This window comes from Pollicipes pollicipes, unplaced genomic scaffold, assembly GCF_011947565.3.
Source record: "Pollicipes pollicipes isolate AB1234 unplaced genomic scaffold, Ppol_2.1 Scaffold_7261;HRSCAF=8764_pilon_pilon_pilon, whole genome shotgun sequence".
Lineage (NCBI taxonomy): Eukaryota > Metazoa > Arthropoda > Thecostraca > Pollicipedomorpha > Pollicipedidae > Pollicipes > Pollicipes pollicipes.
In genome coordinates, this window is record NW_023597054.1 from 22625581 (window position 1) to 22653546 (window position 27966).

Sequence of the window (27966 nt, forward strand, 5' to 3'; positions counted from 1 at the left end):
GCGCCGCTCCCCCACCGTTTATCACGGGCACTAAAAACCCAGCTATCCGGACGAGTGCCGGTCGAAAACGGAACAATTTTCCGTCTCATCGCTGCCATACACGCCGAGCCGTGCTCAGCTATTCATTCGTTATCAAATAATAGGCTTTATGACCTGGCTGGGCGGCGATTTATTTCACATTCATGGCTTGCTTCAAGTCGAAATTTGCCACGCTTGCGGTCCACCTGGTAGCCTGTAATGACAAATAGATGTAGCCCTGGTGGTAATGCGAGTGATTCCTTTGGCTGGTTAGTGCCGTGACGGCGTTGGGCCGCCGCCGCTCGGTCCACAAAGGCACCGCCGTGCGCGCCGGGCCGGTCCCCATAGACAGCAGCGACTCATCCTCTTGAGCGACATTGTCACGCGGCCCCCGGACACGCCGAAAATATGTCCGCCATGTCGCAACGGGCGGCGTGATTTTCCGCTTCCTCTCTCGCTCTGCGGCGCGGCGGCGGCAGCTGCAGCGGCGCGGCAGCGGGCCGCCAGCTCGCGCCGGACCGGCCGGCGGACTGACCGAGGACACGGGCCCGCTGTGACAGAGAGCATCTCGTGTCGAGCTGTGTTCTCGTCTGGCGCACGGCTGCGGAGGCCGCTTGTGTAGCTGCGCTCACCACCTTGGTGGTCTTAAGTTAGAGTCTCCGCGCTATGATTGCGCTATGTACCCTAAAATAGCGTTTTGTGTGACATACATTTGATTGCCCTTCAGCCGCGTCCTGCAGAGCGTTATTAAATGTCCCTTTGCTGCAAATAAAGCATTGCTTAACTGGGGCCCCATGGCACTGACAATGCGTTATGACTTCAGCGAACGCTTTGAAAATGTATGCGTGGAATTCGGCAGAGTATTTTGCGTGAAGCAAATGTTTCCGATTTTGCCGACAGTTTATTTGGAGGCAGGTGGGCACTTGCTACACAGACTAGGCTGAATATGTGAGTTTCGTCTTGTTAAACGGAACATTCAGGTCTTTTGGTAGGATGCGCAGCACAAGTTGTGAAATCACTGCAATCGTTAGTGAAACAGGTCCTCAACCCGCATTTAGAGGTCAAAAGCTTGCAACCATCCATCCTGAAGTTATTTCGACTGCCAGCAGGTGATCGGGCTCCAATGGAACCATCGCGCATTGCACAACCCTAAAGTAAAGGTCAATTTAGATGCAACAAGAATTTTAGGGCAGTATTTAATAGCATGAATAGCAAGTTCTATGAGTGATTACACCGGAAAATGCGTGGCATTTAAAGCCATTTCGTGCCTGAGGGCTAAAGCCCGCCCATTGTCCAGCAACGCTCGCGTTCGATTAAATAGCTAGCAAACGGACGGAGGGTCGTGCGACAAGCCAACCATAACCGCACCCGCCTGTCCGGCTTTACGACCAATTTGCTCATTTTAAAACGCTGAAATCACTGGCTAACAGATTGCGGTGGCCGCCACTGTCCGCCGTCTCCCCAAATAATAATTTCATTTGGCCGCCATCAGGAGCGGCGAGCGTCGGTCGCGAGCCGTAACCGGACGCGGCGAGTGCTGGCCGCTGTCCCGGCACGCGGCGGCGGCCACGCGAGCCGTGGCCCGGGCGCGCCATGCCCGCCAAACGCTAATCGATCCGGCTGCGTGCCGCCCCGGCCGCTGGCCGACCGGGCGGCCGCAGCCGGCGAGGGGAGGGGGCAAGCGGCGGCGGCGCCTGCGAGGCGGAGCGGTGTAGATGGGTCTCGTGCGGGCGTGCTGGAGCTGCCGTGGGGGCTACCACTCCAGTGCGGGGGCTCGCACTGGAGTTAACGTAGGGTTTGGTACTCTCAAATATTTCCTAGCTTTCTAGGCGATCTGGGCAAAGTTTTTAGGATTCGGGCTCTAGCCCAGACTGGGACTCAATAGCTAAACCCCATTGTTCAGACCTAAGTGTTGTGGGAAGGTGGGAGCGACGATCAAAGTCAACCTCAAGATGTCATGACCCAGGACCGGACTCATACTCCCGGATTCACATCCACGCCTGTTATCATGTTTGTGAAGAACTAACGTTGGATACACTGCACTGCTGGGGTTTTGCCACCGTTCTTATCGCCAGCGTTTGAGCAGTACAGAATTGGGCAGCACGAAATTGATCGTTATCCGCTTCTTTCCATCTCCGCCTGCATCTGGACTGTGTTGTGTGTGATATTGCATTGTCCAGCGCTGCAGTCTCCCCAGTCTCCTAGATCTTTTCTTGGTCGTAGTTAAGGTCTGCGAGAATTCTCATGTCTGGGGCCCGGTGGGACCCTGCGAGCACATATGGCTCGGCCATTGATTGAGTGCTGGCAGTTCTGAAACAGACCGCGGAACTTTCGACGTCTCCAGCTGGAGGGCGTGACTCGCGTGGTGACCTGGTGACCTGGTATCGATACCCGGTAAGTCGCGCCATGATTATGTCGCGATGAGACCATCCTCTGTACATCACCCAGCCTTGCTATGACCACGGCGAAGCGCATTGCCCTCAAACTGTTAAACTCATAAATCACGCTCGTAAATTGAGTCTTTCATCTTGAGTGTCAAGACACGCACCTGGGCATAAGGCCAGTTTTTGTTTTGGCGTCGTTCTCCTGTTACTAGAACCGGTTTATTGAAAACGCATGAATAATCAAACGCATTTGGATCACTGGGATATTCGGCACATCAACATTGTGCGGTGGTCGCATGAAATAAAACCTGTTCTAGTACCGCCCAATCAGAGATGATCTGATCAGAGCTAGTACCTGGTGATAATTGGATCTTACTCAGACCCATGCTACCTCTTCTTGATTTTGGAGCGCCATTAAAATAGTGAGAACTTGCTACTGAAAACCACATGAAGACCTTAGTTACAAAGCGATTAGGGATGGCGATCTAAACATCGGCACCTACTTGTGGCAGAAGACGTTTAAATGACATATGTCCAACTGTAAGCACTGACAGTATGACAATTTGTGCGCACCATCTTGCGCTTGCATTTTGCAGGTGGATGTTCACAATTTGCGTATGCAATTATGTCAATATATTACAAAGTGTGGGCGAAGCAGGCAGTTTTGGCCGTGTTCGTGCAATCTTTTGACTACCGATTTGAGGAATACGCAGGATTTTGTGATTAAAGGGGTGGGTGGGTAGAGCGAAACTGCACATGTAACCAAAAAAACATAGCTGACCACGCCACATGCTCTTGAATTCTCGTGCATGGTGACAATCAATATTGGCGCATATCAACCTTCGGCCGAGACGAAATGTGCTAACGGTGTATCAACACATGATTTGAGCGGCGTTTTTCAGATGAGGCACATAGAGAAACATTTTAAAAACTGCTTAGAAATAGCGTGTCGTCGCTTTGAATACTGCTGCTCTGTAGTAAGTTAGTTTATGGCCTTACACTCGGTACGGGTCATCGAAACCGTTTAGGTTAACCTTATGTGTTTCGGGCAGCCCTGGCCTCGGTGTCAGGCATCAGGTGTGTTTGGGGCAGTCCTGAACTCGGTGTCGGGTGTCAGGTGTGGGCAGCCCTGACCTCCGTGTCGGGTATCAGGTGAGGACAGCTCTGGGCTGGATGTCGGGTATCAGGTGCTAAGGATGGCTGTGCTGATATTCTTGGTAATTTATTTTTCACTTTATATTCTGTGTGGGCCATAAGTACCCTCTAACTTAGCCATTTGTGCTCCGAGCAGCACTCAGTGTAACACACAAATCAGGCATGGAATTGCGAGGGCTTGCATTAGTAATTCTTTTATTTTTCTTTGCTGGCAATGTCTGCACGTATGTAGTCATTTTTTGTCTTTCCCACGCTTAAGGTTTGTAATTCTGTGTTTTTGCTCAACCTTGTACACTGGCGGCTGTAAGGACAGCCTCGCAACGTCTAATATTAGCACGATGCATTCTAAATTCTGGCTGGCTATCTCTGTCTCGCTGATGCCCCATAGCAAAATCAATGTCACTTATTTCCAGCACAAAGGGCCAGCATTCACATTTAAACGATTTGCGTTCATGCGCCTTAATGACCATGATGCGGCTTTACGATGACCAAGGAGCATCGGGCCAATAAAATTGAAATATATTAGAGTCATGTGTGTACTTCAAATGAAGACGTGTTTGCGTGATAGCACAGTCATAGTCTTTCCCCTCTCTGGTTCTCACAGTCGTCACCAAAATCTAATCACTCCTGTCACAAGTCACTGCACCACATGACATGACATGGGTGACATGGGTGACATGGGTGACCGGACCCTGCAGCATGAGTCAGTGTAAAACCTAACGCGAGAAATCATCTTTGAAAATAATTCACACTGCGTGTCGCTCGGGCTGTGGTCACTGTATCGTTCAACTTCCCCAATGTGTTCATTCATCTATGGCTTGATCAAATGTTCCACTAGAAAATAGGCAACGGTTTCCAAGTTTACAAAATGTAATCACTACGTTTTTGTGGGAGGCATGACAAGAAACGGCTATCAATAATTTATTCTTCTCACCAGCGACCCATTACATAAGCCCGATGTGTGCCAAGCATGCACTGCATTTTAATAAAGTGCGCTTGCTTTTCCTGCAAGTGAAAAACGTCTGTAGTTTGGAGAGACAGAAACAATGCTGACAAGAGCAAGTTATTTTCAGGATCTACTAAGAAATGTAGCGTAATGTTATAATCATGCGGCAGGTAGTGTCCTAATATGCGTAGGCAGGCAGGTTGCCACAACCTACATATGGCTTCACCGTCGCCAGGCTTAACGTATACATCGCAAATGTAGAAAACCATACAGGTGCGCAGAAACCTAAACGTAACATCAAATTTATGTGCTTGGGCCACTCCCCTCTATTTCCAGTGTCTCACTGTGCAGAGGTCATATCTTCATGGAACTGAAGGACCCCCAGTATAGGAAAAGGTGCGGTTAATTACGCACTCTTCTGGCCATTTGTCGTCTGAAGCTTTCACCCTCCGACTGGATTTGTATAACAAATATACTGCAAATGAAGCCATGCAGTTGTCGAACAAATGAAGGGGGTGTACATATATCCTTCATACATCTAATAGTCAGACTATAGTAGATTTCACGGCCACAATTAAAACACATCCATTAAGTTTGCTAAAAATCGGTTGAGTATGCACTACATTTTACCGACCAGGTGAGTCTAGGATTTGCTAACAAACCTGTCATCAAATATTAAAATAAGAGGACAGCGTTTGCAGATGAAACAAAGCAAGCCAGGATTCTAATAAAGCTGCAAGTAACTAAATTCCCCGCAAAGAAGCAATTTACACCAGCAGATGTTCCGTTATGGGTGTATGTCATGCCGTGTGCGGCACCATGATTAGGCGTTGGCACGACAAGCATATTGCTACAGTGGGCGATAAACGCGACCACCCCTATCTTTATCAGTGGAATTAACGCCCCAAGGCTGCTCGGTGTCGTAACACCGAAACACCAGGTTCGTTATTCGTTCCTGCCGCATCAGCGTCGTCAAACACGAACGTAACGTCATAATCACCGGCACAGCCAATTTACCGCCCGGGAGGCGCTGCAACAACTGGCCCCGCTAACAGACTCCCCGTGATCCGGCGCCCAGCGTGCAGAGCGCCGCACCCGGCGGTGGCAATGGTGACGTCATCGGTGACAGTGTGACGTCATCGGTGGCGATCAGCAGCTCGTTATGGTCAAGGTGAGCGGCGCGTGGCCGCCGCGGCGTGGCGGCGGCGGCAGATGCGGCTACTCCGCACCGGTCACATTTCAGAGCCCATCCTGCGGCCATCTGATGCTTGGCGGCGCGGCGGCGCTCGTTATCACGGCGCGCGGCCAATTACGGCGCGGCGCGCGGCCGGCTGCTGGCCAACTCACCTGGCGCGCGGCGCCACCTGCCGCCACGCGAATCTCGGCCGCCGAACACGGGAATAATTTTAACGTAACGAGACGGGCAACGGCGGCGGCGGCGGCGGAGGAGACCGACTGCGGTCGGCTGCCGTGACCACGTGACATCAACAGGTGACGCAGCGGGTCTGCAGCCGGGTCGTGACACTCAGCCGTCGGCCACCAGCCGGAGCCGGAGGAGGGGCGCCGGCCGAGGGTGGCACGAGCACTCGCTCACCGCCGGCTCGCCCCTACAAAGGCCGGGATTAGCAGCCAACAGGCCAGAGCACACAGTCGTATAAAAGGTTTGCCGGCGCACACAGGCCCCGCACCGACTGCTTTGTGTAGAATACATTGACGCATTGTCAGTAAAACCGGGAGGTTTTTCAGATGAGCGACAATGGATAAAGGGAATGTGGCTTGATTTCCAAAAAAGCCGAAATAGCTGGTCTTTTTGTTACATACACGATCTGCTTATGATTTAATACCTCAGACTGAATGGGACAATGTTGTAAAGAGTAGAAATGACTTGTTCGTGACATATTACCAGGGACGTTTCCCCTTCCTCGCATGCCGATTTGAATACGAACAATGGCTAGGTCTCCAATTTGCAGCAAATGTGGCCTTTTGATCCTTATTATTCGCAACTTACATCTTGATGATCATTATTCGGCGGGGCCCTGCGTGGCAGGGACCGGTTTGCCGCAATGATCACTTCCCGTGGACGCCGGTGCCAGGGGGGACCAGCTGGGGGAGGGGTGGGAGGGGACTAATGCCAGTGGCGGTTGACAAAATCTGGCCACTAATAAAACATTTTAATTAATTCCCGCCATCGTTAAATCCGGTTTAATGCTATTATCAGGACCCGAGCACTAATTGGGATTCAAATCGGACGATTGTAGCGGAGATAGCATCACTGTTCAGGAAGTCAATAAACTGTTTTATGCGGCTTTGTTGTGTCACTTACAGACGTACGACGCCTGCAAATGTCATATTTCACAAACTGGAGTTGAATCATCATGTGATTAGATGTCTGCCGACCGATGAAACCAATCATAACGTCATTTACCATCTGCAGAACGAGCCTATATTACAGCTAATCAATGTATCTTTCGCGGCATGTGGTCGTGCGGGCTGTGGTCCGAAGTCCAAAACCCGCAAAGATTGTCATTACTTATCTTACTGCTTTCAAATGTAGATGTTGCCAGAATGCACACGTTTGAAAGCAATACCCGTCCAATTTATTTAAATTGTGGACCACTTGAGATGACATTTGCTGGATATTGAAGAACATGAAAATGTGCTTTCTCACCTTAAAACGGATTATTCCACATATGGTCAAAGTAAACCAGTCGGCACTTCAACAACATGCAGGTTAATCATTACGTAGCATGTATGTGCAGACGTGGACCGAAGCTAGCACGAGCCTTCATATACCAATGGTGCATTCAACGCGTTTAGTGCTTCCCGTAAGGGTTTTTCTAGTCAGGTACTATCAGAAACATACACAAATACACTGCATGTCATATGTCTTATGTCTTGCCGTACAAGCACGCCTCAGAGGCCTAGAAGTTTTTCTGGATAACTTATACGCGTATGAACGGTGTTGACCAGTGGTTGAAATATTTAGTAGCTTAGCTTACATCATTTATGTCCAGTATTGGCAAATTGCTAAGTTTTAGGCTTAAACAGTTCACGATTTATGACCTCTTCCTTGAGGTCATGCTGGCGATATTTTGCAAAAAAAGTGACAACTAGCGCTCATTTCTCGCATGAAAGTGCCTCCCTGGTGGAAGTGGAACAGACTGTTCTAGACAGCGCAGTTTCTGTATTCAGTAAACACGCTCCTCCATACGTCATTGTTTGATTACGTCATCGTAACTTCCACAACCTTGGATGTGAGCCAATTGACGGTCGTTGTATCAGGAAATCGTGTTTACTAACGCCAGATATAAACGGCGCGACAATTATATTTTCATTTGCCTTGATTGCTGTTTGGCCGATGGAATGGCACGATTTGAAGGAAGTTATTATGTCGCCACGGATGCCTGGGTGACCTAAAATTGTCTGCACGAAACAGTCTGGACATTTTCGCGGGCATATAGCTGAAAACTAGAGAAATTTAGATCTTAAGACGGGCATAGCTGTGAACAGCATCTAATGATCTGGAAGATGACCATGGCAGTTCAAAACCCTATGCAAATGCGGAGCACTCCCTTTAATGACACCTATCTTACAGCTTCGGGAGCCCTGCCTAACACTCTTCTTCCCATTGGTGTCGCTCTTTAGTTCTCGATATAGCCGGACGGACCAATGCAACAGCCGTCTTTGCTCCTTTGACCTGAGGTGACAGGTAAAAGAAGACATCCGTCGATGTCTACTAGTGCCGCGCTAATAACGTTTTTCAAGAGATATTCAGTGCCGTCTTCTACATTGCCTTAGCATGCTTAGTCCTTCAGATGACTCAAGGGGTCTATAAAGTGCTAATTTGACCAGTGCGACCTGAGACCTGATGTGACCTGGCAAATGAGCGGGGCTCCCTCATCGGGCGAACATAAAATTTCCGTGTGACAAGGGAAAATATTTAAACTCTTTTGCTAGACAGTTTTGACCACTGATCCACTGTCAGGATCTCGCTATAGCACACATACATACAGCAGTCTTATTCCGATCTCGCTGTAGCACACCTATGTACAGTGGATTTACCCTGACCTCGCTGTAGCACACATACGTACAGCGGATTTACCCCGATCTCGCTGTAGCACACCTATGTACAGCGGTCTTATTCCGATCTCACTGTGGCACACATACGCACAGCGGTCTTACCCCGATCGCTCGATGTCTGCTAATGAAGAATGACCCAATGCTCATATCAACTAGAATGAGGCCGTGCCTTCGGTGCAGGTCACCGAACCGGAGAGTGTACTTAAAATCAGAACACGCGCGTGATTCCAGTGGCGCGCGCCCCCTTGGCAACGTGTTCCGCGGCAGCCCCCCCCCCCCCCCGCCACCACCTGCCCTGCTGTCATATCCCGGGATGGAGCCGAGCTAGAAAATCTCTCGAAGCAAGGCACGGACCAGTCAGTCTCAGGATACACTTTGCACGTTCATTGTTTATTATGCACCACTAGGGCAGTCGCTGAGGCTTAGTGCAAGCTCTAAGTTTGAGTAAACAGCCAGTAAGGCCATTGCAGCCATGCCTTTTGTTCGGACATAATCACATAGACCTACAACTCTGAGGCATTTTAAAAACAGCGTCGATAACGTTTTAGCCATGTGAAGCAGCAGCCCGCTTGACAGAAGTACGTAACACATTTTCCCCTCGTCGGTGGCTATGGGAAGAGCCAAGAAAAAGTAAACGTAAGCGCTTTCAGTTTGCTTTTTGCGCTTTTTATAATGCGCTTTTTGATAAACCAAGGAGCTCGATCTGCAGTGCCATGAGCTCCGCCACCAGCATTCGATGAAATTTTGATTCCGATAGAGCGATTAACAAACTTATTGCTTTCCCTGGAATGCTTAGGTATACATCGTTGAAATGCTGATGAAAATGTTGACTTTAGATGACGGATGTGACCAATGTATGCTATTCTGGTCCCAGTTGTATGCCCTTTCGTTGGCGAAACGGTTATTTAGCCCAACTAAATGGTTAAGCTATTTTTGTAGGTACGCATGTTTGACAACACAGAAACATACGTTTGCAATGGCTCAAATTTGTTTCGGCAACTAAAGAAAGCTTTTGCGTGGTACCTAACCTTCCAGAAATATGCAGATTCTTTAAAATGACCGTTCGTATCAAATTGAACAAAGCTGCTATTTCCATCTGAGCTACGTATTGCGTAATGTTATAGATATGCTAAAACGACATCATGCAAGTACAACGTGATCTATTTTTGCGTTGCAAAATAGCACGCCGGAGAGAGTGTAGAAAGCTCTGCCCAGTATCGGGCAATTGTTTTATTGGTGTTAATGCCTCACACTCTCTGGTAGAGAGCTTCCAGCAAAGTGTCTAAATTCGCTGAAGGCATGACACATTGTCAGGGCAGATCACCATTCAGAAAGCAGCGTGAAACGGTTATATGATGTGTAAATCATGGCTGGCAACATCAGTGCTATGTACATTCATCCGAGAATGCTTTGGTGACTGTCAGGCGTTCTCAAGCTGCGGGGCAAAGATGACCTCAGTTCGTTCAGAACTGTCCTCTCTACTGGCCATCTCATCGCAGTTACTGGAATTCCGCATCTGGTGACGGCCGCCGAGTTTTCGCCAACATTTTATGGCGCAAACACTCTGATAAAGCGACGCTGAAAGCATTGCGTGAGCTGTGCCATAAAAGTACCTTGCATTCACTCGAAAACAATTATGGTGAAATCTGTTTTCTCTGTTAAATACCGCTATAGCACCAAATACAGTCATGCAGTGAGCTTTGATGATAATTTTTATGAAGACAAGGTACGATTGATGCGGTCATCGATGAAAGTGAGTGCTGGGTCACTTACCAAGATGTGAGGTGGGCGGGCTGTTTGCTATTCTTATAACGCAATCTCATCTTAAATTAGGTCGTCTAACAAATTAGCGTGTAGCACCAAGCAAATCGTGTTGGGATTCTGAGTTATTAAAAGTACGGTCAGCTTGGCTTTTGGAACTAGAATGAGATCGATGTAAAATGGACACCAAATATACGCTTGCAGTTCTTAGCAAACAGATCGTAAAGATGATTGATCCCTCGACCTTTATCCGAGCTTCTTTCGGACAGAATCGAGTTACTTAACATCGACGCGCTATCTCACGTCACAGTTAAATGAGGATATAATTTCCGTTTCCAAGGGCACTTCCCTGTTAAACTCGCACTTAATCCCATAAACACTTCCATGCGATCCAACAACCTGCCGTGCAGGATAAGTTCCATGATACAACACTCTTGCTACGCATGCAGTCTGAGCTTGCTTGGAAGCACGCCATACACATGGGCACACTGCATTGAAATCAAAGCGATCTAACCAAAATAGCGCTGCAAAATATGCAATGTTCACCAATTGCACGCACGTTTCATTGAGCGTGCATGGCGTGCATAACATTCGCGCACGGCACGTGCCAACGAGCGTGCAATGTGAATTTCATAAAAAGCATGCGGTTAGATCACGCGATTCGGGCATGCCCAGTAAAATCAATGCCTATTTGAAATGGATGAAGCATGATCGAATCACAGGCCCCGGGGGAAAGAGGTGTCCAACAATAGGCAATGTAGTTACCTTCAGCCACCCCTGACATCAGAGCAAAATAATATGAAGCCCAAATGACAGGCATTGTATAAATGACTAGTCAAATGCCTTTGCAAACAGGTCGAGACCGATCCCACGCCTTTTCGTCCCCGGTGTCCTTGTAAGTTCGTGACATTGCGCACAGGAAAAGTTTAATGCTTGGGTAAAATCGCAGCTTGCTCTCCGGACATCGAAAACAAATTACGATAGATGTTTTCGCCCCTGGGTGGCAAAATTATCCAATTGCATGCAAATAGTCCAAACAGCATACAGCTGACAATAACAATAGCGTTTAACAATGCACTGACGGTAGAGGCACCGAAAACACATGTTCTACAGCGATAAATGTGTAAATTACGGAGGTGCAGCCTAGGTGGTTACACTCATCCGAACGGGAGAAGGTTTTCTTGTATGAATTACACACACACACACATGCACACACACACACAAACGCACACATACACATGTATGTATATATATATATATATATATATATATATATATATATATATATATATATATGTATATATTCATATATTCATTTATATATAGGCATAATGGCATCCATACATGTATGCGTATGTGTGAAGAGATACATGCTTGACACGCACTCGGGTGGGGTCCATTGACACCCCAAGGATTTTTCCGCAATTGTTTCCGAACGGCGCAGCGTAGCGGCGACAAATTTTGCACACTTGTAGCAACTGAATGGTGGATCGTGTGGCATCAATAAATTGGATGCAACCAGTAAGGTCACTGACCTACGGCAGGTCAAAGTCGGGCCATGGATTCAGCGAAGTCAATTTCAAGAGAATCCTTCAATCTGATGTAACAACGGGGTGTTAGACAAAGTCATATATCTATGAGACACTTTCTTAAGCAACACAACAATTGAATGACCAAACTTCATTGACCTAGTGTCAGATATGAAGGTCCGACCAAGGTCAAGACCAACCTGTTTTATTACTGTAGGGCTTGCTGTGTGGGGTAGTTTCTGGTGCTCAATTCGAATTTATTGATGACAGAAACCGCATACGACTTGTTCTGTGTACTTCTTATAGGTCGGAATGGGTCACTAACCTAAAATGACCCAGGTCAGCATTTCGTTTTAGGAACATACTACCCCACATAATCTTGTCGCTTATTCAAATACAAAGCTTAAAGCAGTTTTCTGTGATTTTGGTCGCCATGACCTTCGAAAGGTCAAACAAGGTCACTGACCTTGAATGATCATGTGACCTTCTGCTTAGAAGAGGTATCTAGGTTCTCAGGACACTTTGGAGACTTACTTGGGGTTTAACCTTGTTTAATCTCATTTGACCCGAAGGTTGAACTAGCGAGGCTCAAGCTTTGTGTTAAATTAGTTCAGGTATAGGCCAACATGCCCTGTGAATTTGGTGGCTCTAGCCCTCTTAGTTTCTGAGATCTCAAGGGGGTCAAATTGACCCGCCCCTTCTCGAGCGAGAAATGTCCACCCGGCCACCCGGGTGCGTCTTAATCATAGTGCACGAGTACTGCACTGAGCGAGACTGTTTAAAATACACAATTGCATCTGGCACTAGCGGGGACATGTTGGGGCAAACGGCGAAGTTTTGCAGCATTTTTAAATGAGGAGGGCAAGTTGCGATTTTACCACAGCATTCAACTATTTCTGTGCGTAATGCCGCAAACCTATTGCCTTTATGCGGGAAGCGTGGTGGAGCGTGGGTAACAGCCACGCTCATGGAACGTTGGCACTTTCTGTCAGGGTCACCATGTGTCAATGTATTGAGGATCGCTCTGTTGACGTTTGCAGCGGGTTGAGATGTCTCGAGCACCAAACCTGGAATTCTGGATTCGGCAGGGGACCAGGAACTGAGATCAATGAAGGGGTCACTTTGGAGGTATAAACTGTCAAACGAAGAAGCATTTTTCACACTACACACTGCCTGCACCTACTTGCATTGCCTGTTTTAATGACTTACTGAACATAGCAAGCAGCTTGCACCTCAGCACACCATGCTTTTATTCTTGCTATTGGAATCGCATATCGAACGCTACACATGTTGCACACAAAGTCCACTTTCAGTCAACGCAAATTTTGTCATGTTTTAGGTGTTGAAAGTGGCCCAAGGCTTCTGCCGGAGTTAAACGTCGAAGGCGCGATGCATGCACACAATGCCATTAAACCCGGTAATGTTATATTAATATCCCTCAATCTCATTGTCTGCATATAAAGACGTAGATAAAGGTGTGTATGCAGATTTTGTCCTTACTGCATAAAGTAGGGACAATATGGTTATCATGACTGAGACGCACTATCATCCGAAATACTGAAAACAGTATTTATTTCAAACCACCAATATTGGCTAAATCTAGATATATGTCATACCTTAACCAAATACCGAAACAGTTGTGCTTTGGTTACTTGGTTAGAAGGATAAAAGCCCTTTCGGCCATACTGACCATTCCCGGGCTATAAGATGAAAAGAACGCAAAACGGTGTGGCAGGGCTTTTTGCACCTGGAGACCCAACCGAGGAGACATAGCTCGCGAGGTGAGCCCTCTGCGGGGTGTGCGCTTGGCGCGCGGACGGCAGCACGCACCAGGTGCCACTTCGGCTCACTCGCGACTGGCGCACGCAGTCCGCCCCGGACGTGCGGGGCTTCGCGATGACGCATGACAAAGCCAGAAGCAGGATCACAGGCCGGATGAGCCAATTACGTTTTAAACACAAGTTTAGGATCCACTCAGCGAAGGTCAGTGCGCAAAGGTGTCAATATTCTGTCCTTGTTCACCAGGAAGTTAAATGACAACCCACGTCTTCTAAGCATCGGGTGGTTTGGTCCACTCATAAACCCAGTATTACAGCTGAAACGAAACCTTACTTTACATTAATTCACGTACTTGCAACTTTGCGAGGGAGAAAGTAGTAAAGGGAGCTTTAGAGTACACGAAAGGCTCAGTTCAACTTAAGTTTCCCTTTGCGTATACATTGCCAACATTCTAGCACATGCCACGTGGAAATTAACGAAGAATTTAGCTAGCGACGAATGGTTAAAACTAAGCGTTACACGTGGTGGCGGTGTTCGTGTCCGGTCACGGACCCCTCTGTCCTGGCCCTGACCCCGTCCGGAGATCAGCAGTCGTTAGATCAGTGGTAAAATGTGACTGTCGGATAGCTTCTGGTACTGACCCTCGAGGTTATCTGAAGCCGCATATTGGCATGTGACCATCTTTCATGAGGTGCTCCACCTACGAAGAAATGGCCAAATCGGAGAAGAAAAGGAAAATAAACTTTATCGTTTTAACATGGCATGTTCATGTTTTAAATGTGCCAACAGCTTTGTATATCTAGCTGGGACCTATGCGGTGTAGATATTGCTAATGAATGTAAGCTTAGCCTAGTCAAACTATTGCATAATTATTTCCAGTACACTTTCCAGTTTTCCTTGAGGCAGAATGAAGCATGTAAAATCCAATATATATATATATATGTGTGTGTGTGTGTGTGTGTGTGTGTGTGTGTGCGTGTGTGTGTGTGTGTTGTAGATATGTTCTTGATCTACATCAAACTAGCATATTGACTGGAAAAAGGAGAGGATAGCGTGAATACCTGAAACAGTTGAAACGGAACCCCAGACAATAATTGTGTTTCACAGTCAACCTGAAGGTAGCATTCGGTCCGATTGTTTTTGATGATCCTGAGGCGTTATAAACCTAATTTTGCAAAGTCATAAATCACACGTCATTGGCAGATGCCTGTGCTGGAGTGCTTGACACATCAAACAGCAGGATGCTTGCATTTTATGTGGACATGTGAACATTATCGATGAATACTATATTGTGTGTGCTCTGATACAAATGGCATGCCCACGTTATTCGACGCGCCTAGCCAGACTGCCTGGGCGTGCGTAGGTGATGGCTGTGAGCTGCTGCTGAAATTTTTAAGACGCACCGTGCATATACTCCCAACATGCCAAAGCTTACAACGATATGTGACCGTCAGCCCAATACGGAATATTGAGGATGATAGGACAATTTGAAAATGAGGCTTACTCCTACACCAATTTCCGCTACCTGTGAATAAAACTGCGCCCGTATGATGCCGTGATATTTGAGAAGAACAAGCGAATTACACGCCTATTGCCCGGATCCGCACTTCACAAAAAGTGCGCTGTGCATCATGCTGCAGGCACAGCCATAGACCCTCATTTTAGAGCGCTCATTACCATCCCATGGAGGAGCGGCGCCGCGAACAAAAGAGCGCTTCCTGCAGCTCTGCCGTGCTAATTGGGCGCCGTTCCGGGCGGCGGCGGCCGGCAGTGGCCGCTTCCCGAGGGGGCGTAGCCGGGGGTGGAGCCAGCGGCGGGGGATCCGATCGGCCGATAGCGGCCCGGCGGCGCGTCCGTCCCCTCGACAGAGCCGCCGGCACAGTCCGCCCCGCCCGCCCGCGCCCGCCATGTCGCGCTCCTTCTCCGTCGAGGCGCTCATCGCCCGCGACGACCGGAAGCCGCGCGCTTCCGGCTACCTGGCGCCGGCGCCGGTGGCGCTGGCGCGGCCACCGCTGCCCTTCTACTGCACCCACTCGGCGCTGGGGCCTTTCTACCCGTGCCCGATGTGTGTGCAGCTGACTCGGCCGGCGGCGCCGCTGGCCGTGTCCGGACCGCCGCTGACCCCGTTGACCCCGGTCATGACCTGCGCGGCCCGCTACCCCGCCCAGCAGCCCGTCAAACAGCTCAGTCCGCCCGCCGACGGAAAACGTGAGTAGCTCCGCGCAGGCGCCGTCTGCTGCCCTGGCTACTTGGTCCGGCTGATGTCTTCGCAACTGAATATTTTTACATGTCTTAAAGTGTTAAGTAAAGCTCGGAGTAAAAGTAGGGATATCAGGTTTTTCAACAGTCTTGTGTTGACAGGATTAGGCACTTAGGAATCGGTTACATGTCAGAAAAGTGCATCACGCGAACGGATGAACTGGATTCGATACCTTGATACAATATGGCCAACTGCAGTTTAGATGAATCTTTGCGATGTCGAAATATGGAAACATGCGATATTAAGTGATTTACCGATCATCGCCTGGGATATTACACCAACCGCAGGTGTCTGGAAGCGGGAAATAACTCTGAGAGCACCCCAGGATCTGGTGGAGAGATGGGAAAACATAAAACGACAATTGATAGCCCTGGTTTGTCGTCCTCAGCAACCCCGTGCACGCCTGTCACGTGACCGATGACGCCATAAGTTACGCAAAATTCCCAAAAGCCCACCAAAACCTTGGAACGATCCCAGACTCACTGGTTCGCATGGTAACAATCGTATGGTCTTATAAAGGACCTCAAACAAAAGAGAGGGCCGTTGCGGTCCTGCATCATGCCATACTGATAAAAGATACTGATGGAGAACTCATGTCGGGTCAAGACCATGTCAGGAAAAGAATAAAATACTTCATCTGACCGGATCTTTTTTGTTTTTCCAGATCAATAGCCTACAAAAGTCCTTAGTTAGAAATTCGAGTAGTTATTCTATAACATTTTGTTTCGCCGCGGCATCTATAAGTTGACCTTTGTTGACCTTTGATGGCTGCCTGAGTGGTCTCCTTTAATGTGACTGGCGGGCAGTCACGCTAGTTAATGAGTTGCACCAAACCATCCCAAAACAGCAAGGGAACTCCAGAGTACTGTGTGTAGATGCAAAATTCGCCATGGAAGCCTACAACCGTGGCGTTGTAGCCGAACTGCCCAGCCTAATACCAACGAAGTTCTCAAGGATGTGTCAAATTGATTACATGCCGGGTGCTGAAAATTTGGCGAGCCCGCCGAGCGAGGGCCGAAGTTAACCCTGATGCTCAGAGTGGGGTATTCTCACCCACGCCCCAGGTGACCGCGTGTTAAGCTTGCGACACCCGAGCAGGGCAAACTCCACTAAGTTGAAATTTCGGGGCACTTAACGGGCCATCCTTTAGACCGCATTTAGGAAGGCAGAGGGCGGGGACGGTGGCCTAGGATAGACAGAGGATTTGGAACGTTCTAAGTTCTATAGACATGTTGTACCCCATAATCAGGTCATATCATTTTGTGTGTTTGTTTATTTTTGTTTGAATATTTTGTTTGTCATACCGGTATTTTCGTGAACGACATAGCCTTTCGTTGATGCTCTACGATAAGTCTTGGGCTTGGAAGAATGCGCACTTTTCAGAATGATTTAGCCTTGAGGTGTATGTCTGATGGATTGTTTGTTCGATGTGTGGTTAAGTGTTGCAGCATTTTGCTGACCCACCGGCTGCTCTGTTTGTGTGGATAAACGTTTCACCCCTTACCTGACACGCAAACTGTTTGAGTGAGCGCCACACTGTGGTAGTCGCATCACAGTTTGTTCTCTCAACACGAATAGGAACAGTGCTCAAACACATGATTCAATATTGAAATGTTGTGTGCCTTTGGAACTGTCTGAATGTGGGAATGGCTGTTTCATAAATTACCTTGTTTAACAGTGAATGTGCGTTAAGCGATCCAGGCAGCTGCCTTTACGTTGCCATCTTTCCACACGAATCAGCGCTCTGTGTGACTCATTTAAGAATGGCAATTTGAATCTGCAACTGACTCATTATCGAAATAGGACCTGCAGGCGCGGCCGCTACGTGCCCCGAGAGCTCAGTCAAAATTGCTTGTTGATTTTGGGTTGTCCCATACACAATCATTAAATGTATCTCACCCATGAACATCCAATGTAATCATGATATACTTAAATCAAACGATGGGCATCGGATATTTGTTCCGTACATCCCTCATGAGCAGTCATTTCCAAATGCAACATTTTTCGTGAGCCACTGTGTCTTCGCCGGTGTCACAGCTTCGTTTCCGAGCATTTTGAATCCATCTTTGCGTTGACTACCAATTGAATGCCTCTTTGACCTCACAAACATGAATACACATGAAAATCTTTTGTGTGTTGTTTTGCTCCGTTTAATGACAAGACGAACGTTGGTCGGGGATTTCAATTGGTATAAACGGTGGATTAAATTATCTGTAATATGCCGTGGCCGATATTAGTATGCACCATAATTCCCAGAACTCTTCTTTTTTGGTTCTCTATCAATTTTAGCCTGTGGCACATTTACTGCTGTCATGCCAATTCATTTTCATCTTATATGCAAGTGGCTAGTCGTACAGTATAACTGCAGCAAAAACGCGCAATGCAGTGCAAATTTGCATGCATGAAAATCCAAGGCATTGAGCCGAGATAATATGTCGTTCGTCGTTACCATAACATCAGGCCCCGTGTGCAGCGTACTCAAAACGAATGGCGTTAACGTTCTTGAATGTATGCATTCCAGTCGAAGGGACTGAGTACTGCTTATCAGCAACAAAGACGGGTCGCATCCGTTGGGAATTAGCTTACGTTGCCACCCTTCTTTTCCCCCAACCGAGGGTAACCGCATGAATGCTAAGCCCCCTAAAATAGTATACGCCTCAGGCATAGCTAGTCGCCTGCTGGCAGCCGCTGTGGAGGTTGAGGACATGTGATGTACATTTTTCGAAGTAGCCTTTTGTCCGCTTACATTATCAAAAAAAGACACGTCTTGATCTAATTCCTCGTAACTTCACTGTTGTTGGTGAAATTGATTATCAACCCCGATATCCCTCCCCAATACCTAAGACATGACAGTGCTATTACCAAACTGAACTAAAGTCAATGATGCAAGGCCCAATATGTACGGCGACAGCAATGTTAACACAATGGTGTCTATATCATTAGGATGGTGATCATGATCACGTTCTTGATTTTGTATGGTCCTCGGTCATTGCGGAACATGTTACATGAAAGCGTGCACGAAAGCAAGCAAAATGCACCAGCACATTTATTCGGGCTCATTTTGCCGTATGGCTCGAATGGCAGTGCGCGCATCCCTCAGCCCAGCACAAATTCGTTCTGCCGAAAGGCATCATCCATACGATGGTGTTGTAAGCAAACCATAGAGCGGCGAACTTCGTCACGAAGAACAAGGTTTCACGCGGCCCATCGATGCTGAAGTCAACCAGCGTGTACCTAGGCACCTCAGTTCGCTGATGATGATGATTTGGGCTTTAGGGCGCACCGACCACGTTGGTCATATGGCGCCATAACATGCTTGTATCTAACAAATGCGTAAAAAAGCGAGGAAATAAGGCTACGCCCGATATATGGCATGTAATAATATATCTTCAAGAGGGCACCCCAGTTCAATGGCACCACTGTGAACTGTGCGTACCGTCCTAAGCGCTGCTGCTACATGTACTACATACAACCTTCACCCTCTCCAGTTGGAGGAAACGGGCGTGAGCTTGCAGCTAATCCTTGCACTGCTTTTCCGGGTACGAGGAAAAACGGCAGCAATTGAGTCATATTCGGCATTGCTTACTATACACATGAGCATGCTGCGAAAACAGTTTACCCCGTTCAGGTCGGGCCACTGACCTGCAGCGCATATCAAAACCCTTCCAGCGCTGTTTGGCTTTCTTTGCGCCATGAGTGATGTTTGAGGAACGTGTGTACGGAGGATGTGTGTGTGTGTGTGTGTGTGTGTGTGTGTGTGTGTGTGTGTGTGTGTGTGTGTGTGTGTGTGTGTGTGTGTGTGTGTGTGTGTGTGTGTGTGTGTGTGTGGTGTGCGTGTGCGTGTGCGTGTGCGTGTGCGTGTGCGTGTGCGTGTGCGTGTGCGTGTGCGTGTGCGTGTGCGTGTGCGTGTGCGTGTGCGTGTGCGTGTGCGTGTGCGTGTGCGTGTGCGTGTGCGTGCGTGCGTGCGTGCGTGCGTGCGTGCGTGCGTGCGTGCGTGCGTGCGAGCGCGCGCGCGCGCGCGCGCGTGTGTGTGTGTGTGTATGTGTGAAATTATTCCACGTAGAACTATGGTGCTTATAAGCAATGTATTTTGCCCAGGCCGATTATCTTTGAGATTCAAAGAACACTATCTACTGATGACACCTTTGGCAAACCTTAGATCGTCTCTAGGCGAAAGTTGCACGAGCATTTTAATTTAGACCGCCGAGACTGTTTCGTTCCAAAATTGCCCTTCCTGCTGCAAAAACCGTATGTTGCCAAACTTTGTTCTAAAACTTCAAGTTAAGCATGCACGAGACCAACAAGTGAGCCTAATGGGCCAAAGTAGATGGATCAGATGGCAAAGTATAAGGCGATCGGTTGGTGTTTGTCGCGTATTTCAAGTTCGGTGCTTTGGATCAAAAACTGATTGCTGTGGTGTCTGTAACGACCTATGATGAAAGCGGTGTTGACCTCAGGCAAATCTGATTTATCTATTTTCCAACCGTGCTGTTGAATTTGGAATATGCCCATCTGATAAAAAAGCTTCTTAAGCTCCTGGTGTTTTAGACATTTCCATTTTAAACATGTGGTATTGTTGATGGCATCCAATTCGATGTTTTAACGCAACGGCGAGGAGACGCATCGAATGCCTTCAAATGAACGTAGGCGTCTTGACACAAGACTTTGAAAGTATATGATGTTGTCATCATGCGGTCTGCCCCTAGACCGGCCACTATTGGTGCTGCACGCGGGTCCGTTCAGGTGGTAGACCTATCCTACTGCCAATCCAGGAAATCTAATAGTGAAATCGGACCGACCCAACAAATCATGTGAACAAGCTCAAACACTCGTACTCTGCTATTTATCATGAGAAAACCGAACAGATCATGTGACCAAACTTAACCACTCGTACTCTGTCTTGTATGTATTTTAGTATGTGACTGCAAAGCTTTAAGCTGCTTTGAAATAGGGCTGTTACCCTGCGACCAGTACAATGGAACAAATGAGCCGCTAACTGGCCAGACACATCTCCGACGCAGCCAGCTAATGCAATTATCGTGCGCCCGCGCGCGGACCGCGGGGCCATTATCGTCCGGCGGGGACTCACCGCTCATGAATTGCGACTGTTTGAACGGCGCGCGGCGGCCGAATGGGACGCGCGGCGCTGATCTGGCCCGACCGCCATTGGAACCGCGCCACGGCCGCCGGCCGATTGAGATGTAACTGGATTTAAAGACACCATGAAAGACGGGCCCTCCGGTCGGGCCCGGCACAATGGCGGCTCTGTTTGCCGGGCTCCCGGCCGGCGGCCGGTAGCCCGCGGCTCTGCAGTCGGCGCCGTCGGCCATGTGACGCGATTGGCGGCAGAGGCAGAAGCGCTCCGGGCCCGCCTGCTGACGTCATCACCATTGTAGCGTTGTCGGGTGTCACGCCCCTCGGCAGCATGGCCTGCTGGGTCTGACGTCAAACATGGCTGCGCACACCAGGACACGTGCGAGTTGCTGGTCACGGGTTCTGATGAGCGGGTGGCTATTGTCAGGGGCGAGGGGCATGCGGCAGCACCACCAATTAAAAAAAAACGGCAGCAAAGAAAAAAAACAGTAGCGTTACACCCATGGCTGTTATTACGAGTGTGACGTGGTGCAAACCAAGACACGACTATCTGAAATGCTATTTCTTTTGGAGCCTTGTACGGGAGTACCTTTCAAATGTGCTGAAGCTCATTGGGGCCCAGAGATGGATGTGAATAACCGGAGTATGTTCCTGGCGTTAACTGCGGCTTTGTTTTCACACCGATGCACGTTTGATGGGCCGATCGGTGTTGTACCCATCCGTCAATCCATCAACTGGTCCTGGAGGCACGATATCATTGCTCCATTGACATCCTCTGGTCGGGCACCCATCATGTGACTCTTCGAATCATCGCACTTATTCTAACCGTAATAAACAGCCAGAGGGCATTCATTACTCTGCGCTGAGACCAACTCATATAGCACTGGTTGGTTTCACGATAAACTGTAAGGAGACCTTTGCCGATGCGTTTGCCTTTGCTGAATGTCAGGCTTGAAAATCCGTTCCGTGCTGTCGGTTTAGGCAAGAAGTTAGATGCCAGCGATGGATAACGGAAGAGCGCAGGTGTTTGGTGACATTTATGTGCGTCTTATGACGAGACATTCCAGTTGTTGCAGGGCAAATTGTCATACAGTCATTTTCCTTCAATCATTTTTATTCCCGAATTTCCCACATATGCTCGGAAATATGCCATTGCTTCTGTGCCAAAAGATTACACCTTAGCACCCTGTTTTTAAGTTCATGGGTCGTAACTGAAATACGAGCCGTTTTGCTTGCCCGCTGCGATAGACCACGTGACTCGTTAAGTAATCGCGACAGACGAGGCACGACCTCTTCCATTTTGGAAAAGCGTCAGCGATAGCTGCGCGTAGCCACCGGAGATACTGACGGTCCTCGTCATTGCAGGGGAGCCGGCAGAGCCGTCGGACGACCTCAGCTCCTCCAAGAGGATCCGCACCGCCTTCACCAGCCACCAGCTGCTGCAACTGGAGCGCGAGTTCCGTGCCAACATGTACCTGTCGCGCCTGCGCCGCATCGAGATCGCCTCCTACCTGAGCCTCTCTGAAAAGCAGGTCAAGATCTGGTTCCAGAACCGCCGGGTCAAGTACAAAAAGGAGGATGTGAGCAGCGGCGTCCGCTGCCCCTGCTCGCAGCACGCGCCGAGATCGGCGCCCAGCTTCCGCCAGGAGACAGCGCCTCGCTCGCCGCCCGGGTCAGAAAGAGGACACCACTGCGCCTCCGAGTGGTCGGCTGGCCGGCCGCCGTCAACGGACGGTGGTAGTCCGCGAGACACCCTGACGCCGCTGGTGGGCAGTGAGCCTGAGGGCATGTCGGCTGTGACCGCGCCAGAGGGCTGTGCGTCACCGGGTACGGTTCCTGGTCACCATGACACGGATCTCGAATGGTCCGCACTTCAGCCAGTGACGGATCCACCCGGCGGTGCTGGAAACCATTGACTGGTGCACAGTGTGGCTGCTGGCTGGCTGCTGCTGGCGGCTGCTTGGGACACCCATTGCATGGGCAGATGCTGTGACAGGATTTGATGCGGTCAGCTATTTTACCTGGCCTGCTGTAAATGGGCTGTAAATGTGAATGTCAGTTCCACCAGGGCACTGCGTCATTCTAATAACGTGCCTCATGCTCGCACTTTGTTCTGCGTGACTTCGCCAACCTGATCTCGTCAAGAGCACGTGCCCCCTGTTTAAAATTGTATGCCATCGCCTTCAAAATGCTATCTCACATACACGCTGTTCTCAGATTTACGATAAGGTTTATGAACAATTACGTTTTATAACACCCGACCAGATTGAACGGGGATGCCATTCTCTAGTGTTTGCCCTCTCAAGACTTCTTCGGTATGAAGCCTGAGCGGTTAATTTAACTCATTGCTCCGTATCAGTCACCCATGATTCTTTCGCAATGCGTGCTGATAGTTAATTATGAGACGCGCTTTTTATTACGGCTGCATGTTAAACTGATGGTACACAATCTACCCCGTGATCTTTGGGGTCACAAGGGTATGATTTGTACTCAGAAGGGCATGCGTTGTGTCTACGGAATAAAGGTGTACTTGTGTATGCACATGCATACAAAGCACGATACAAACTGCTATGTCTGCAGAAAGTAGGCCAGATTGTGGGAAGACTTCGGGAATGCTCCGGTATAAGTCAAAAGCTTGGACAGGTATCATTTGCTATTTATATGCGGTTTTGAGGAGAGCTTTTGTACTTATATAGCTGATACAAATGGATTTAAGTGAGGAGTTACCAATACTACCAGAATACAGTAAGATAAAAGTTTATGCCTATCCTTGATTTTAGTCTTGCCACGTAAAACGCGGCAAAACACGCGCAATAGCAGTCAAAACACTGGCGCCCTGGATCTTGGAACTAATCTTGTACCGCCGCCACCAGCAGTTGGGTGGGGCGCCAACAACCTTGAACAGATTCTGTTTCCGAGTGCTGCAGGTAAGGAGTTGCAGATGCTTTGGTTTGAACGTTCCATTCCTTCCTTGATTCAGTTAGAATTTTGGTGTCGATATTTGCTCCCCTTCCAGTAAACTACGCATACCTGTACCAGACTAGTATCAAAGTCAGGAGAGGTCGCGCGTGCCTTAATGCCACGTCATCAAGTTGAATGCATATGCTCACCTTCTGATATTTGTTTTTATGCTCCCCTGCTGAGTGGTTGGAAGAAGTGAATGTGATATGCAATTTTAAATGTCAAAATGCTTGGGGATCTATCCATGAATCTGACCATGTAGTTTAGCCAACAACCTTTAAATCAGGTGTGTATCTTTGTGTAATGAGTTCAGGACTGATCTGTGAAAAACAACCAAGTCTCCCCTCAAAATTTACATCATCAGAGTTTATTCCCAAATCAAAACCCATGGTGGAATGGACTCCCCCCCCCCCCCCTCTGGATATACTACACCCCTGCTTTAAACCTCCAGGTTCTGGCATCATTTGTGAACTTGTATGATCACTTACTGGTATTTGTTTTTATGCTCCCCTGCCAGGTTAACTGTAGAAGTGAGTGCATTATGCAACATTTTATGGAGAAATACATGGGGATCTATCCATATATCTCACTGAGTAGTTGGCCTGCCACATATACTCACAGACTCAGGAACAGCATGAATGACATTTCTTAGTGCTCTCATTGAAACATAGATGAATGCAGCATCAAAATCAAACATGGTGTAGGTGTACTTTCCTACCTAACATTAGAAAAAATCATTGCACACCATTCATCGTGTTTAAGGCGGCACATATCATAAATAATCTCAAAACATGTAGAATCATGCTCCTACCTTCGAATTTCAATAACTTCGATGGCGGGCTCCCGAGCGCCGCGCGCACTGCACCTAGTTACGATATGTCCTGCCTTAAACACGACGAATGGTTTACTTTGGTCCCGCACATTTTGTAGAGTTATTGGTAAGCAGAAATATTGTATTTACGCAACGGCAATGCAGAAACGGCGCTGGGGAGTCCAGGCGGTGCGGTGCGCGCGGTGCTCGGGAGCCCGCCATCGAAGTTATTGAAATTCAAAGGTAGGAGCATGATTCTACCTGTTTTGAGATTATTTACGAGATGTCCTGCCCTAAACACGATGAATGGCGTACAATGATTTTTTCTAACGTTAGGTAGGAAAGTACACCCTGACCTCAAACACATTTGAAATATGATACTCATGAAACCATGAGTTTTGCCAGTAATCCTGACAAATTTTCAAAATTAACTTGAACTAAATAAAGCAGGCTCCAAAAAGATGTATGAAATATTGACTGGTTTTGTAAGTGAAGTGTAGCCAATCCCCAGTTTGCACAGTAAGTTGTTCATCCTAAAGTGTTAATTCACAAAAGTGTTGATTTGTTTCAAAATTTAGGGTTCCTAGGCCATCACCTTCAGGTTAAATAAGGTTAAACAAGGGGAAACTCCAGGTTGGTGGCTTAAGTTCCCCAGAACCTAAAGATCTGTTTTAAGCAAAAGGTCATAGATGCTTATTTAAGGTCAGTGACCTTGTTTGACCTTTTAAAGGTCATGGTGACCAAAATCATACAAGACTGTTTTAAGTTTTGCATTTGAACAAGCATTGAAAATAGAGCTAGGCAGTATGCTACTGAAAGCAAAATGTGTACCTTAGTCATTTGAGGTCAGTGACCAATTTTAACCTTTAAGAAGTCCATGGAACATTTAGATGCAGTTATATGCAGCAAGCTCTAGATATGCTCTATGCATTTAATATCCTAAACACTGATATGACAGAAATACAGGAGATTATAAAGTCTGCAGAGAATCTATGTGTGAGAATCAACAACATAAATGTTACACTTTCCAACCAACCTGTCCTTGGGTAGGGGGTGAGTTGGTGCATATTACCAACCCATGTGATTCATTAACTACATGTCAATAAATATTGTGTCTTATAGTTCTTAACACATTAAAAATAAAAGATTGATATTTGACCCAAATTAATTGAACATTGTGAACATCCTTGGTGAGTGCATTGTGGCTTCCAACAGAAATTTTTGATGGCACTATATGTCAAGAAAATGCTGCAGAGTCTGTTTGAGAGTTATATCTGGAATGCTGTATGTGGGATACATCCACATTAAAAAAAAAACATTTGATGCTGTAGATCATTCTGTACTCATCAAGAAGTTACTCATCAAGTATGGTTTGGCCAAGTGTCCCATCTGCAACACATTGCATCTCACTTAGCTTATCAGTTTCTGTGTGTAGAGTTTAAATGAGTTGGATCCCCATTATAACAGGTAAATATTGGCATTCTGCAATGATTGATCTTGTGTCCACTTCTTTTGCTTCACATCAACATTGTTCCCAATGTTTTGTCTAGCTCAGCAGTTGCGCTGTATACTAATGAAAGTACGTTTTTCTTTGAAGATGATGAAACAAGAAAGCACCGCAACACTTAGACAGTAGCTCCAGCACTGCACCAAGATTTCATGTCAATTAATCATGCCACCATTAAAGAGGTAGAGAAGATCAAACACTGGGGAATGTAGATTGACTGCAGCTTAAAATGCCTGCTTTAAAAATTTGTGTTCATTCTCTTTTCTCCTCAAACATCCTGTCCCACTTTTTGATTCACTCCCACAATTGGCAGGTTGGGAGATTAGGGAGATAATGAACCTGAGAACTTTGTCATAAGTAAAGTGAATTAAAAAAACAAATGCAAACAAAACAAACAAAACAAATATATCACTCCTCTGGAAGGCATCAGGCTGGTTGATGCTATACAAAGTAATCTATGTACACACAGTATCAAGCTGTCCATCATACACTACTGCCTAGACCAGTCTTAGAGCCACATATATTAAGCACATGATTGTGCTGATGTCTGATATTTCCACACATTTCATGTAAATTCTAAGAAAAATGCAACAGTCTATCCACAGCCAAAACCACCTACAGTTAGTTAGTGAAGGCTTTTTCCACCAAATACAGAAAGCTTCAGCCCATGATCAGGTATGTCAGTTTACAAATTGCTTCCCACTGTACCATTGAGTTACGTTCCATTCGCCAGCGTCGGATGGCCAGACCACGGCCATTGTGTGGGAGCGGCGTGTGGCGGCTCTGTCAGTGCCGGTGATGCTGTTTTCCCGTCCGCAGGCGTCTGCCGGTAAGTGTCTGTCGCTCGCCGCTGACCGGTGATGTCTCTGGCCGAGTTGGAGAGCGCCATCCTGGTACCCGAGCCCGTTGACGGCGAGTTGGACGGCGAGCTGAGCCAGCCGAAGACGGTGCTGAGCAAGATGCAGGCCAAGCTGGCGAACCCGGCCGTGCGCGAGTGGATTGCTAGCAGGCGCCAGAACATCCGGCCCTGGATCCAGTTCATCAACGTCAACAGCTTCGGAAAGCCCGACTCGCTGCCGCGCTGGTCCAAGCGCCTGGTGAAGAACATCGACCACTTCCAGAGCAACTACGTGTTCGTGTTCATCGGTCTGTTCGTCTACTGCCTGCTGACGTCGCCGCTGCTGCTGATCGCGATGGCTGCGCTGGCCGGTGGCTGCCACATCCTAAAGCTGCGGCAGGCGGAGAAGAAGCTGGTGCTGGCCGGCCGAGAGGTGCCGCTGGCACAGCAGTACGCCGGCGTGGCGATGCTCAGCATCCCGCTCTTTCTCATCGTCGGGGCCAGCTCCGCCCTGTTCTGGGTCATCGGCGCCTCGTTCTTTGTCATCATGCTGCACGCGTCCTTCTTCAAGCATGAGGCCCTGGCTGGCACGGAGGAGGAGGCTGAGCTGTTCGAAGTAACGATGGACCCTATATAGACGAACATGAGTTGTCTGTTATTTATATCATTTCACATGTCTACTAGCCGCATTCTCCACGCCCCTCCTACCCCAGTAGCGCTTTAACGTCGCTGTCGCTGAATGGGCTTGTTGCTGTTGTATTTATTGTTTTTAAGTTTGATATGCTTTACTTTATAGTTTTTGAACACTGCACGCAATAAATTTTTGTCTAATATGTTTGTTTT

At 48.0% G+C, this 27966-nt stretch overlaps 2 protein-coding genes across 3 annotated transcripts in view; both read left to right on the forward strand.

The window, feature by feature from the left end:
• The window catches only part of LOC119113238 (prenylated Rab acceptor protein 1), a 61581-nt gene extending 33625 nt beyond the window's left edge, over nt 1–27956 (forward strand). Inside the window, exons 1-2 of one of the 2 annotated variants that reach the window (XM_037237591.1) lie at nt 23820–23933; nt 27105–27956. In XM_037237591.1, the coding sequence (XP_037093486.1) occupies nt 27146–27760 (615 nt within the window). In that variant the 5' untranslated portion in view covers nt 23820–23933; nt 27105–27145 and the 3' untranslated portion in view covers nt 27761–27956. Of the gene's footprint in view, nt 1–23819; nt 23934–27104 lie in introns of those variants that run through there. The other variant, XM_037237592.1, reaches the window with a different exon arrangement.
• LOC119111196 (GS homeobox 1-like) lies at nt 15560–27118 on the forward strand. Its single transcript, XM_037235016.1, has 3 exons — nt 15560–15860; nt 22372–22821; nt 27105–27118. The coding sequence occupies exons 1-3, from the start codon at nt 15560–15562 to the stop codon at nt 27116–27118; spliced, it is 765 nt and encodes a 254-aa protein (XP_037090911.1).
• Nucleotides 27957–27966: the final 10 nt, after the last annotated feature.